At 39.8% G+C, this 13,402-nt stretch overlaps 1 protein-coding gene across 1 annotated transcript in view; it reads left to right on the top strand.

Annotated features, from left to right (window-relative positions):
• Positions 1-13,402, top strand: part of DEPTOR (DEP domain containing MTOR interacting protein) — a 77,590-nt gene that overhangs the window by 19,130 nt on the left and 45,058 nt on the right. The window contains exons 3-4 of the mRNA XM_027884915.1: positions 7,438-7,616; positions 9,546-9,669. Of these exons, the coding sequence (XP_027740716.1) occupies positions 7,438-7,616; positions 9,546-9,669 (303 nt within the window). The remainder of the gene's footprint in view (positions 1-7,437; positions 7,617-9,545; positions 9,670-13,402) is intronic.

Raw genomic sequence — 13,402 nt, 5'->3', positions numbered from 1 at the left:
ATGACTAGGGGCAGGTATTCTGTGTTTTCATCTTTGTAAAACGTGGTTTTATGCTTTCCAGCAACACAGAAGCTCTCAAGGTTCAAGGGCATAGGCGAATAGATGTATTATTCATGTTTGTACACATTTTACTTAAAAGTGAAATGCAAGTGAAATGGCTTGGCAGGCAGGGGGATTAGCCACTTCACAGCTTCCGTTGGTTTTACAAGGAGTCTCTAGTTTTATGACAGATTGATACAAACAAACAGATATAATTTCCTCTTCAGTCGGAAGTACTGAAAGGGAGCCTGTGGCTCTGAATTTCTGGGCTGAATTTGTGGGCTGAAAGAGTGTCTCCAAGAGACATCATTTTGATTTCATTCCAGACCCTGAGCCATGCCTGTGTTTGTTCCCCAGAGTTTGCTTTGATCCCTTACAGTGTTAGTAAAATGTTATGAGTGCTGGGGATGTCCCTGTGCATGCTTAGTACCTTCTGAATGCATAAAAGAAAAACCTCATTAAAGAGGCAGCTACAGTGTTTTGTTTAAAGCCACAGGGGCACTGGTGAACCACCACTTCCCTGAAAGCTTTAGGATTTCCTCTGCAGTGCACCCAGCAATGGTTTACCTGAAGTCTCTCTATCTGGCTCTGTGTTCTGGCATCTCTTTACACTGACAATATGGCTGTGGGGAAAAAAGTGGAGATAAACACAGTGATGAGAACTGATATCAGGAGCTGCTTTGAAGGCACCCTCTCTAACCCCAGCTGAGATGTTAAAATTCCTTCTCTGCTGCAGCTACTGACACAGAAATATTTTCATCCTATTTCCAGTACGACCCCATGTTTTAAAGGGTATTCTAGCTCCTGTGAATATCAAGTAACAGAACTAAGTGACTTCAGAGCTGAAGCATAAATAGAAAGAGGAACATTCAGCAATGAAATGCTGACACTTCAGCTGAGACTTGGCAAGCCCAGCTGGAAATGCTTGTCCCAGCAACACACACTGCATTCACAGAGTACCTTCACGATCGCTTCTGTGTAAAAAGTTCATATCCTCATGACCTATTTTATTTTTTTGCTGACAGTGCAGTGGCAGAAGTTTAGTGTAAAGGATATTTCAAGTAGTTCTGTATTTTCCTGGGTGTGTATATATACTCAAATGTTGCCTTATGCTCATTTATTTTATAACTAATTGGGTCTGCAACTGACTTGTGGGGTTTGAATTTCAGTGGGACTTATGTTTCTAAGTCACTGAGACACTTTGGAAAATGCCATGTTTTAGGAAGATGCCTGTCTGCTGTGCTGTAGACAGGTCAGAAAACAGCCAAACTTTATGACCTCTGGGCAGATACAAAACTGTTTTGTTTCTAGCAGAAAGGGGCAATTCTACCTGCCAGTGGAACACTTGTGATAACACTTGAGAAGAGGTGTGAAAAACCCCATGTTCTTTAGCCACCATGAATTGTCCTCATCTTTGTGAGGACACTGTTTCTGTCAGTGTATGTTTGTCCGTAAGGATGTTGTGACTTGTTTTCCTTGGAAATAAGTAAATCCTTTTCTTGCAGAAGTTCCAAATACATGAAACTTATGAAAGAATTTGAGGGTGGCAGAAACCACTTGCACTGCTTTACCTCTTTGCATATCACTGTTAATTTTCAAGAGTTTTATTCAGTGTTTATAGAATTTGCTAGAATGATAGTAGTTCAGTGAATGCTGACTGGCAGTGCTCGATCTGAGTCACTGAAACCAAAGTGTAACACAGCAGTAACCCATGAGCATGCTGGAACTCATCAGCAGCAGTTGAGCACTCTGAGGCAGGAGGTGCTACTTGCCATGACCAATTACAACATCAATGTGTGTTGTTCAGTAATTAATAAATTCTGCTAGGAATTTCCATTTCAAATTATCTCTTCAGTGGTGTTTTGTCCTTCCATAAAAAAATAAAATATTGTTCTAAATTATGTATTCTGTGATACAGATGATATATGTATATATATGACATATAATATAGATTATTACATATTGCAAAATATAATCATAAAAATATATCATTTGCATATATATGATTTATTTCTATATATCATATATATATGCACACATACACATATTAATACACACTTTGAAACCAAGCCATATATATGTTGCTTGTCTTCAAAGAGGGATTTGATGGGCTGTTCAGCTGATGAGGAGTTTGTTGGATGGCCACATCCAGAGGGTATCAATCATTGGCTCCATGTCCAGATGGACACTGGTGATGAGTGGTGTTCCTCTGGGGTCCATACTGAGATCAGTACAGTTTATTATCATCATCAGTGACACAGGCAGTGGTATCAAGTGCACCCTCAGCAAGTTTGCAGATGACACCAAGCTGAGAGGAGCGAATGACACACCTGAGGGACAAAATGCCATCCAGAGGCACCTGGATAAGCTTGAGAAGTGGGTCAATGGGAACCTAAAAAGGTTCAACAAGGCCAAGTGCAAGGTGTGTGCCTGGGTCAGGGCAACCCCTGCTATATCAGTGCAGGCTGTGGGATGGACAAATCAAGAGCAGCCCTGCTGAGAAGGACTTGGGGTGATGGCGGATGAAAAGATGGACATGATGTGACAATGATGTGACTCTTGGGGATGGGCATGTGCAGGGCTAAGGGTTAGACTCTGTAATCCTTGTGGGTCCCTTCCAACTTGGTGTATTCTGTGATTGTGTGACACTGTAATGTGCGATTGCAGCCCAGAAAGCCAACTGTATTCTGGGCTGCATCAAAAGCAGTGTGGTCAGCAGGTCGAGGAAGGGGATCCAACCCCTCTGCTCTGTTGAGACACCACCTGGAGTACTGTGTCCAGCTCTGGGTTCCTCAGCACAGGAAAGACATCAACCTGTTGGAGTCAGTCCAGAGAAGGGCCATGAAGATGATTAGAGGGATAGAGCACCTCTTGTGAAAAGAGAAAAACAGCCTGGGGAAGAGAAGGCTCCAGGAAGACCTTATTGTGGCCTTCCAATACTTAAAGGGTGCTTAAAAGAAAGATGTGGATCACCTTTTTAGTAGGGCCTATTGCAATACAGTAAGGGGTAATGGTTTACATTTAAAAATGGTAGATTCAGATTAGATATAAGGAAGAAATTTTTTGTGATGAGGGTGCTAAAATACTGGAACAAGGTGCCCAGAGGGTGGTAGATGCCCCATCCCTGGAAATATTCATGTTTAAGGGGCTCTGAACAACTTGATACAGTGGAAGATGTCTCTGCTCATTGCAGGGGGGTTGGACCAGATGACCTTTAAAGGCCACAACCAAAACACAACCCAAATTGTTCTACAGTTCTATGATATATACATCTTTATGTGTGTGTGTATGGTTGTTTCAGAAATTTTAAAAGGGGTGAATGAGTGGAGCTCCATATGAAAATCTTCATACCATGTTGTCTGTTTAGAGTGTCAGGGACCAACCTGTCCTCTGCACGTTGTTTCTGAGCCTTGCTAGGATAAATGTAGGGAGAGACTATATAGGATGTACTAGGAAATGGCAGATAAACTATTCAGGAAATTACCAAGAAGAACAGGAGGATTTTAGTTTTTTTTCATGCATAGAAATCAGGATTGGATACTGCTTTGGAAGATCTATGTTAGCCAAGCACAAACTACTAGACTTAATAAAGGGAAATAGCTGGGTGAGATATTTGGAGCATGGTCCAGTTAATGATAGTAATTACTGTCTTTATCCAGCAGGCTGGCCTTCCCTGGGTTTAAAAGGAAAGCTAACTTCTTGTGCAGGCCCTGTCTCATAAGTCCTTATCCATTGGTCCAGAAAAAGATACAAGAAACTTCAAAATGCGTAATGTCCCTGGTGGAAATAAAAATGTCCCTGTTGGCTGGAAACAAAATGCAAGTTTCATGTAGCTGCAAAAGCAGTTTTGTCCCAGGTTAGTGCCTGATCCTTCATTTCTAGGCAAAGATTTAGATTTTTCCATTATCTTGACTTTTCTGACAGTTACCAAAGTGAGACTGGATGTGGCACTTAGTGCCGTGGTCTAGTAACCACAGTGGTAGTGGATCAGGGGTTGGACTTGATGATCTCAAGAGGTCCTTTCCAACCCAGCTGATTCCGTGTTTCTGTGATTCTATGAAAATGCCTCTCAACAAACAGCATTGTTCCAGATAGCTCTGAACACACTTACTGCAAATCAGTCCTCCAGGTTATCCCGTTACACAGGAGAAAGGCACTTCTATATGGAGCAGGAGTCCCTACATACTGTTATTTAGGAGCAACTCCTCTTTGCACAAGCCCCCAGGAAACTGTTCTGGCATGCATGCTTGCAAATACAGCCTGTCTTTATTTGTTGTAAGCATGAGTAAGAGTCATGGATATCAGTTTGTAAATATTAAAGAGTTGCATGTGCCTCTTACAGTTCACAGGCAATTGCTCAAATGCTTTTGATGTCACATTGTTTTCTCCAAGTAGGGCAGACTGTGGCCCCACGTGCAAAATCTGGCAGGTGGTCTTGACTAATGCATGGAATTATGTATGGATGACGTACTGGTGTACGTCATTTTCTGATGTTCAGCTATTAAGTTGTACAAAAAGGGTCAACTTTTCAAAGGTTTTGTCAAGGTATCTCCCCATCACCATCTTGTTATTTGCCCTCTCTCTTCTCCCCCTTCTCTTCTCAAACTGGTCAGGGTTTGTCAGTCAGCTAATTCTCCTAATCAGCTCTTGAGAAAAACTTTTTCTAGTGAGAGAAATGTGTTTGATGTTAGGTCTTTTCCAGTCATCATGTAGACTAGCTGACAAAAAGTGATTAACATTATTTAAAGAGAAAACATCAAGGACTTGGAATGAGAAGTTTCCCAATGCCAAGGGATAAAGAATTTACCACTTCATGTGGGCATTGGCTCCAGTTTATTTGCATTCACTGGTGCGTTTTATTCCTTTTTAACCCATTTGATTGGTCTCCTGATAAATACTTATGAACGCAGACACATTTTTTGAATTTTTGCCTAAACTTTGGATTTGTATACTGCAATATATGCTCAATAACTTTACCTTAGGCTTCTGTATTTGTAGTTTACGCTGAGTACAATGCCAATTTACTGAGCTACTTCTCCTCCATGTAGTTTGATTTTTAGCAGGTTTGTAGAGGTGAGAGAGCCTTGACAGAAAGAACACACACATCACCAAGGAGAAAACCTGAATTTCCCTTTTGTTCTTTGTTCCAAATAGATTAGCATGGACATAATTCAGTATGGATACAATTGGTATAGACTGCTGCAAAGGTTCCCACATCCATTTGGAAATTGTAAATAAATTTGTTTTTTTCAGGTATCTTGAGGCGTATGTGGCCGTGGTCTCATTGACTTAATGATTTTATAACCTCTTAGCAAATTTGGATCCACTTTTGCAAGTGGGTGGAAGTAATTAAGATTTCTGTGAGTTTTATGAGTACAGGCAAAAAGGCATATACAGAGACTCTGTGAATGCTCTGAGTGAGGAAGAAGATTGTAGTGGGAACTTGTGTCTTTGACATGACAGAGAAATTGAAATATTTATAAGCCGACCAACTGCAGGAAAGCCTGCAGTCATAATTTAAGACCTAAATGCTCATTTCTGGTGCTCTTGACTACTGACATGTTTGTGGAATGCCAGACCAGTCCTGTCACACTCCCATGCAACATGTGGACAAAGAAGGGGCTTTCCCTCTTGTATCAGCTGAACTGCAGCCATTTAGACTTACACTGCTGTCTGAAAGCTGGGTTGAGCTGTCTGCATATGTATTATACACTCTTTTTCTAATTGTATTCTTGCAGATTATTGTATGACATAAGACTGGATGAACATTAACAGAACCTGGAATGTATTTTAATTGTGAAGCTCCATCAGACATACTGATAATTGCATGTTCTATAATTAAAACTCTGTCGGCTTTTCTTTCTGAGCATGGCAACAGCTGTTAGAGCACATCTGGAAAATATGCTATAAGCAAAGATATTTTAGCTCAGAGAATTTCACAATGCGTGGGATATTTACCAGCATTTCTTTACAGAATACTAATCTGATTTATCAGTATTTTTAATATAAAACTCTTAGATTTTTTTAATGATGTTTGCAAAGCTGGTTTTGAATTAACTTCACAGATTGGCCATTCCAGTGCAGTTCAAGGCTAAATGCTGCAGAACAGAAACATTACTTTGCTACTATTTTTAGGTAGATGCCTACATAAGCCTTGCCTAATGCCATGATATTATTTTCTTCACTGATTTCAGCCATATATTTTCCCTTCTTTTGATTCTAAAGAGAAATTATTGTGTCATACTGGATTCACATTTCATACAGGAATCACATGAGGAAAATTGCTCTGTGCTTCTGGAGGCTCATGTTAACACTCTTCTCTGTTATCACCCTTGTACCCCCTACAGTTATTGTAGCATTACTCAGGACCCTTTGAAGTCAGTGAGTGTGTTTACAAGGTAGGATCCTGGCCATTTGGAAATGAACAGCATTGTTTTTGTTTGTGACAGGAGCCCAAGCAATGTGGTTTCTATGCTTTCCTCAGAACTGGGGTATAGGCATGGCACTACAAAAAGATTTTCTGATATGATTCATTAAAATGGAACAATAAAGTACAAAACTTAAAAAAAACTTTAGAAACCTCTATCGATTAATTTATTGGTAATGTTGCTTATTTTGTTTAATTAGGGGAAAAAAAAAAAGACTAAAAATAAAGATGCAGATCCCCCGAACCTTTATTAGCAAGGTATTACTCTAATCAGGATCTTGCATTCTGACCCAAACATCTCAAAAACAGCCAACCCACTTGCTTTCAAGATGATGAGGGAGATTTTGCAGCTAGAGAGCATTTGCCAGCAGGTCCTCAAGTGAAAAATCAGTTCTCCTTGATCTGAAGTAGGAGGCAGCTTTTTAATGATAGATAGCATTGTGTTGGAACAGCTTCACACCTGAATTTTAAATCACAAATGCTATGCTTGTTGTGCAGCTGGAGGCAAAATGCTCTTACCCAACCAAGGGAGAAACTACAGCTGAAAAAATGAATGAGATAACAAAGAAAAAAGAATCTACAGCAGTGATACTATAAAATAAAAGAGTAACATGGAATGTATTAGAGATAATGTGGGAAAATTAATTCCAAATTATTGCCAGTTTAATTGACCTACAGGAAGTATTTTAATGGATTTAGTATGCTGTTCTGTTCTTTAGTTTTTATACTTTTCCACTGAGCAGAAAACAAGGTTTTCCAATTATGGGGTTTGAAGTTGTAACAAATGGTTGCTGTGGGTGTCTTGGTTGAGAGATACCAGCAGTGGAGGTGTGGCTAGGTCTCTTCTACCCAACATCTTCAAAGCCCATCCTTTGAGCAGGGCTTAGATGCTGCTGCTCCACTCTTGTCCTAGTCTTTCTAGTTACAAAGGCTCTTTGCAAATGATTCTCATAAGGTGATTTGACCCCCAGGCTCCGACTGCACGAAGAAAAGGTCATTAAAGATCGGCGACATCACCTCAAAACGTACCCTAATTGCTTCGTTGCCAAAGAGCTGATTGACTGGCTGATTGACCACAAAGAGGCCTCTGACAGAGAGACAGCCATTAAATTGGTGCAGAAATTACTGGATCACAGCATTATCCACCATGGTAAGTGCAATATCAGCTGCTAAAAAGTTCTAAGCTAAATTTTATTGAGTGCTTGTGAAACAAAGGGATATCCCACTCCTGCTCTTCAACCAAGTATAGGACAGGTAGGATCTTTTCCCTGCCAGAAATGGAGCACCTCCCTTGGACTGTGCTGCTGTGCAAGGTCCCCTGTGCCCTGAAGGACATGAGAGGCTAAAGAGGTGTGGAGTGACCCAAGGTAGCAGAGTAAGTTACTGGAGACTGTGATGCTGCTTTCCTGCCTCCAGAGCAGCCCCAGCTGGATTGTGCCCCCCCTCTCCCTGCTGCCCTCACTTCCCTACTCCTAAGAGCACAGTTCTCCAGCTGAAAAACCCATCTGAAAAATCAGCCAGCAAAAAAAAAAAGATCATTTTTCTCACGTGGATTAGTTCCCTGGCCCTGTCCCTCACACCAGCTGCACAAACATTAGTGCTGGTACAGCTGCAAGAAGTTAGTGGTCCGGCTGTGCCCTGATTAATTTTCTCCTAAACTTGTTGTCTATTTGAGATCTGTTTCTTTCAGCTTCTTGAATAACAATTTATGCTGATGAAAAGGAGACTTCCAATTCAATGGTAGCATTTAGTTGCCTTTTGGGGCACAGAAAGGCTGGGAAGCACACCAGCAAAGAAGACCCAAGGCCTCGATTTCAAGCCTATAGTATTACCCATATCAAGAAGTCAAATGTACCATTTGTTTCTTTTTTTTAAGAGAAAACTGAGCGACTGCGAAATGTTGACTTTATGCAGAGGTCGTTGTATGTGCAGCAATGCTGCTGCTATCTGCAGTACATTAACAACACCTTAATTAGAGTCAGAAATGCACATATTGAATGACTGCCACTTCTAGAGCTTCTGCCTGGCTATTAAATGAAAATTCTGTGTAGTTATGGAAACTGGAACTCATGGCAGATAGTTAAAGAATAAAGTAATTATAGGGTATTCAAATCTGACTACTTAATCCTCTATTGAGAAAATGTCAGTGAAGAGTTGCGTGGATGCCTGAGTGACTTAATTTAATTGAGCAATAGAGGCCTTATTGCTGAACGCTTATTTAAAGCTCTGACAACCTCAAAGTGTTTTCTACCACAGGATCCAATTGCACATTGTAGCTTCCACATGAATTTCATATATATGTATGTGTGTATATTACACATGGAGCAGGTGTCTCTTGAAAATTTTCATGTACTGCGCTCTAATAAAATAGTTTAGAAAGTGAGCTAGGATAGGTAAATTCAGGGAGGTACAATCAGGTTCTACAGGATGCTCGAGCACCCCTTCAGCTCCCCTATCAAGTGAAAGGGGTACCAGACTCTGCTTGTCTGGTAAGGAATGTACCCCATGTACCCATCATCAGCTGCTGTCTTACAGACCTAATTTGGCATTTCCCAGTGTGCTCCTTATTATACCTACCACTTGCTAGCTGGCATGGCAGAGCAACTGAGACCATTTGAAGAGGGAGAAGGCTTTGATTTTAACTGTTTCTTTAGCAAGGCTCAGGTTTCATACAGCATTGCTAATTGATACTAATAACTTTAAGAAGTTTGATAAACCTTAAAATTATTGGGCATTCTACTCTGGTGGCCTTTTAAACAAACAAGCCAACAGACTGTTTTCAGCAAAAGGTGTTCTGGGTATGTAGCAGAAGGATGCTTTTTTGTTCTTTATTTTTGCAGCAATACTCGCAAATCTGATGGACACTTATCTCCCTCATCTTGAAATTTGGTTACCTGTCTGAAAGTTTTCTTCAGCCTTTCACTGGTTATTAGAACTGAGCAAAGTTGTACACTCAGACATATAGGAGATTGGACTCTATATGTGCTTGCTTTGAAGTTCAGCAGCGGTACCTGGTAAATGGATCCTCAACTCCTTAACATGTGCGTGATTTTTTTTTTTTAATTGAATTACGTTTCAGTCTGTGATGAGCATAAAGAATTCAAGGATGTCAAGCTGTTCTACCGCTTCAGAAAAGATGACGGGACGTTTCCACTGGACAACGAGGTGAAGGTGTTCATGAGAGGACAAAGACTATATGAAAAGTATGTTGAAATCTATTCTGTAAAAATAATTACTAAAGGATGATTTGTCATGTAAAAGCGTAATCATAATTCCTGTAGCATTAGTCCATCAAAATGCATGGAGCAAGCAGCTACTTATCTGTATAGACACCATATCTACAGCTTCAAAAAGAGGTATGATTTTAAATTATAAGTGAAATAATTCTTTAGTGTTCCAGTACACAGAGTTTCAACATCAGAAAAGTGATATTAAAAGTAGTTTCAAAAAAAAAACCCCAAAACAACTAAGAGCATCTAATTATGACTTGAAACAGATTATTATGCCTAGATACTGAATATCCCACTGGATTACTTCCGTCAAATAACTAGGTAGCTTAACCATACTTCCTAAATACATAATTAATGACATTTTTATTCAGGATGTAGAGATTTTGACTTTCAAGCAGAGAGAATAAAATGCCTGTTGGCATATGCTTCAAATTAATGCAAAAGTTGTGATGTGTTATTTACCAAAAAGCTTGAAGTATTGCTCTAGACTGAATACCACCCACTCTCCTGCTTGCTTGGAGCAGAAACCTGCAGCAGCCAGGAGAGATGCTGTGTTTTCTCACCGGAGAAAATTTGTTTCCCTCTTGAAAGACAGCACTCAGGAAACTCCCAAGTTTAAAAGCTGATAATAAATATTATTTTCAAGGTTAGCTGCCTGTGAAGATCAGTTTGGTGAAAGAGCAATGAAACCAAAATATAAACAAACAGTTGTAGATGCCGCTCCTTTTGCTGCACCTATCATATAAAATTTCCCAAGACGCAGTGACTGTGACTATTTAAAGTGAAAAAATAATAAATTGTATAAGAGGTAAAAAAATACACCACTGAAAAAAATCCTCTGTTCGGTGCACTGGAACAGATGGATCGAATCAGCCTCCTCCAAAGTCTTCTGTGCCTTACTAAGTACAGCATTTGCTCCTTTAGACTCTGTAACATGCAATGCCTACAAGCCTGACCTGTACTATAAAAAGCTGATTAGACTGTCTACACTGGGGTTTTTTTTTTTTTTATGTTTCTATTTCAATTCTTCCATGAGAAAAATAATTTTTTCTTGGTGAGGCTGATTTCAGTCTTCTGCATGAAAAGAGCCATGACACGAAGAACTCTGTTCTGCCAGTGTCTGCTTCCATCACCATTTCTCTGCATGGGGAACTATCCCCAAACCCATGTCTGTTGTCCAGTTTGTCCAACATGGTACTAGCAGAAAATTGTTCCTGACTGTAGAGATTGTTCCCATCTCAGAAAAGGAGTTAATACCAAAAGCAGCACCTGTATCTAAATATAGCAGCATCCTCACGAGGTGGCTGCTCCTAGGCAACGTATTTGAAGGGTTCAGAAACTTTTAAAACCATTCCTGAGTGCTAAATATAGTATAGATTAAAAATGCCTGGCATTTCAAAAACAGTCAAAGCTAATCAAAATTCTCCATGGATCATCGGAAATATTTTATATTCATGGGAGATAAGAAGGCATACCCGGCCTATCTGGGCTTCACTTTGTTTATTTTAGCAAATCCAGTGTGCAGAGATTTCAGATTTTGTTTAGTTCCCTTGTCCATGCACACTTATTAACAATACCTTCACAGTTTCATTGGATACAATTTAAACTCAAAATCTAGCCCTGAAAGTCAGACTACAGAAAGAGTTCTGCAATGAAATGTGTGGATGTGTAATATATAGGCTATATCAGTTTGCTGATAATGCTGAGAAAGAAAATATTAATTCGGTGCAATTAAAATAATTACTAAATGGCAACAGTTGGAGGAAAATACTTATGCACAAACGTGAAGTCACCAGCATATTCAGCTTGTTTATCAAAATGCCTGTGGGCCTAATTGTAAGAGAAATGCAACTATACCAAAGGAAATCTGCCTGAATCCAACACATTTTGAAAATCTGTATCTAATTTTGTAGATGTTGCAGACTTTCACTTGGCTTTGCTAGTTTTAGATAGACATTATAATACTATTTCTTCTCCACTCGCTGCATTAGGGCTGGAGTACTGCTGTGTTCAGAAGCCAGTGTAGTTTGTGCTTGCCAAAATTGCAGACACGTGACCCAATACCACATGCAGATTTGTACCCTCAATGTGTAAAATGAACAAAATGCTTTAGGAGGATCAGAAGGTTGTTGCATGGGAAGAGGAACGGATGCCTTAGGCATGTTCCCTGCATTCACAGAGTTGTTCTGGGTAAATGCCTTGTTCTCTGCCCTGGGACATGGGAACATAAGGCCTGTCCCAACGCTGAGGAGCTCCCATTGCCTGGCTCTGCTGTCTCTCTTCTGCATGACCACAAATCTCCTCGTAACCTGGATTCTCCTTTCTTGTGCCATTTCCACCTTCACCTGCTGTGGTTGTCTTCGATGGCTGTACCCATGTGACTAGAAGATTTTAAATCAGTCTCTGATTGTACTGTCCCTTCATTTGCACTGAAAATCATAAATCAGTTCAGACTCCCTACATCATTGCAAACTTTGGTAATCCTTTCTGTGAACATGTTTGGAGGTTCAAGTTTATAACTAGACATGAAACCCACTGGATTTCCTACAGTCGTGTCTGAAATTGCTGAATAGTTTATTAGGTCTGAGATCTGAATCAGTTTTCAAGCTCTACAGGACTGACCAGATATGAGATAAACATGTTTCCTGTTCAGCAAAACCCTCCCTGCAAATCTTGAATAACTCCAGCACAGACATTTCATAGCTCTAAAAAAAAAAAAAAAAAAAAAAGTTGTGCAGACATCCTATTTTTATATTTACAATTCTCAGTAGGTTTTGGTCGGGCACACAAGATGTTGTTTCCGGTGCAGTTTAGGGTTTAGGAGCTATAAGTCATTTCATGATGCTGACATCAACTGAGATTTTTCAACCAGATTTCACAGAGAAAGAAGTGCAGATTTATGGTTTGAATTTCAGGAAATATTTCAGATAATTTTGAGACTGTATTCTTCTAATCGCTTTCATTTTAACTCATCAGTGGTTCAGTCACATTTATCCTCTGGTGCAGTTATTCTGATAAAACAAGATTAAAGATTTCTTCTGAAAGGAGTTTGAATTTCAGTGTTTGGCTAAATACATTCAAGTGTAGGATAAGACCAGTTTTAGCCAGTAATATGTTTTGGCATGAATAGCCTCATGTTTTCTTGAAATAAGGGAAAAATGGAAGAGAAGGAGGCAGTTTCCAACTTTGGCTAATGGAAGGCCAGGTTTTTGACTGATGTAAATTGGTACAGCTTTGTTGACAGCCATGGAGTCACAGTGATTTCCTTCAGTGAGCAATGTAAGTCTATGGATTGCTGTGTCTGGGTTTGTTAAACTGGCAATTTGTCGTGTCTGTTTGCTCACAAGTCCGAATCCTTTGCAGCGCTATTCTGGGCACATGCAGAAGGGTGTGAAATGTCAAACTGAGGTTTTTTTCCATTTGATATTTTTCCAGATTTCTTTTGTGCGTCTGTAAAGCTCTAAAAATTAGCTTTGCTTTTTCAAGGACCTCTCTATCTGAGGTTTCAGTGAGCTGGTCAACTAATTATAGACTCATCAAAGAACAATTAACATAATCCTAAGGATTTTTTTATTTGCTGCCTGCAGAGCCTGGGTAACCAGTTCTGGGTAAGCATGCAGCAGATGGTACAAAAAGACACAAGCTTTGGGTTTGCATTTTTTTTCTGGGAGGGAAAAAGCCTGGTGAACAAGACATTTAAAGATAG

The sequence above is a fragment of the Empidonax traillii genome, unplaced genomic scaffold (genome assembly GCF_003031625.1).
Source record: "Empidonax traillii isolate 1590-97213 ecotype Southwest subspecies unplaced genomic scaffold, ASM303162v1 scaffold157:size2224338, whole genome shotgun sequence".
NCBI lineage: Eukaryota > Metazoa > Chordata > Aves > Passeriformes > Tyrannidae > Empidonax > Empidonax traillii.
Note: the sequence above shows the minus strand (reverse complement) of the source record. Positions and strands in the feature narration are given on the sequence as shown.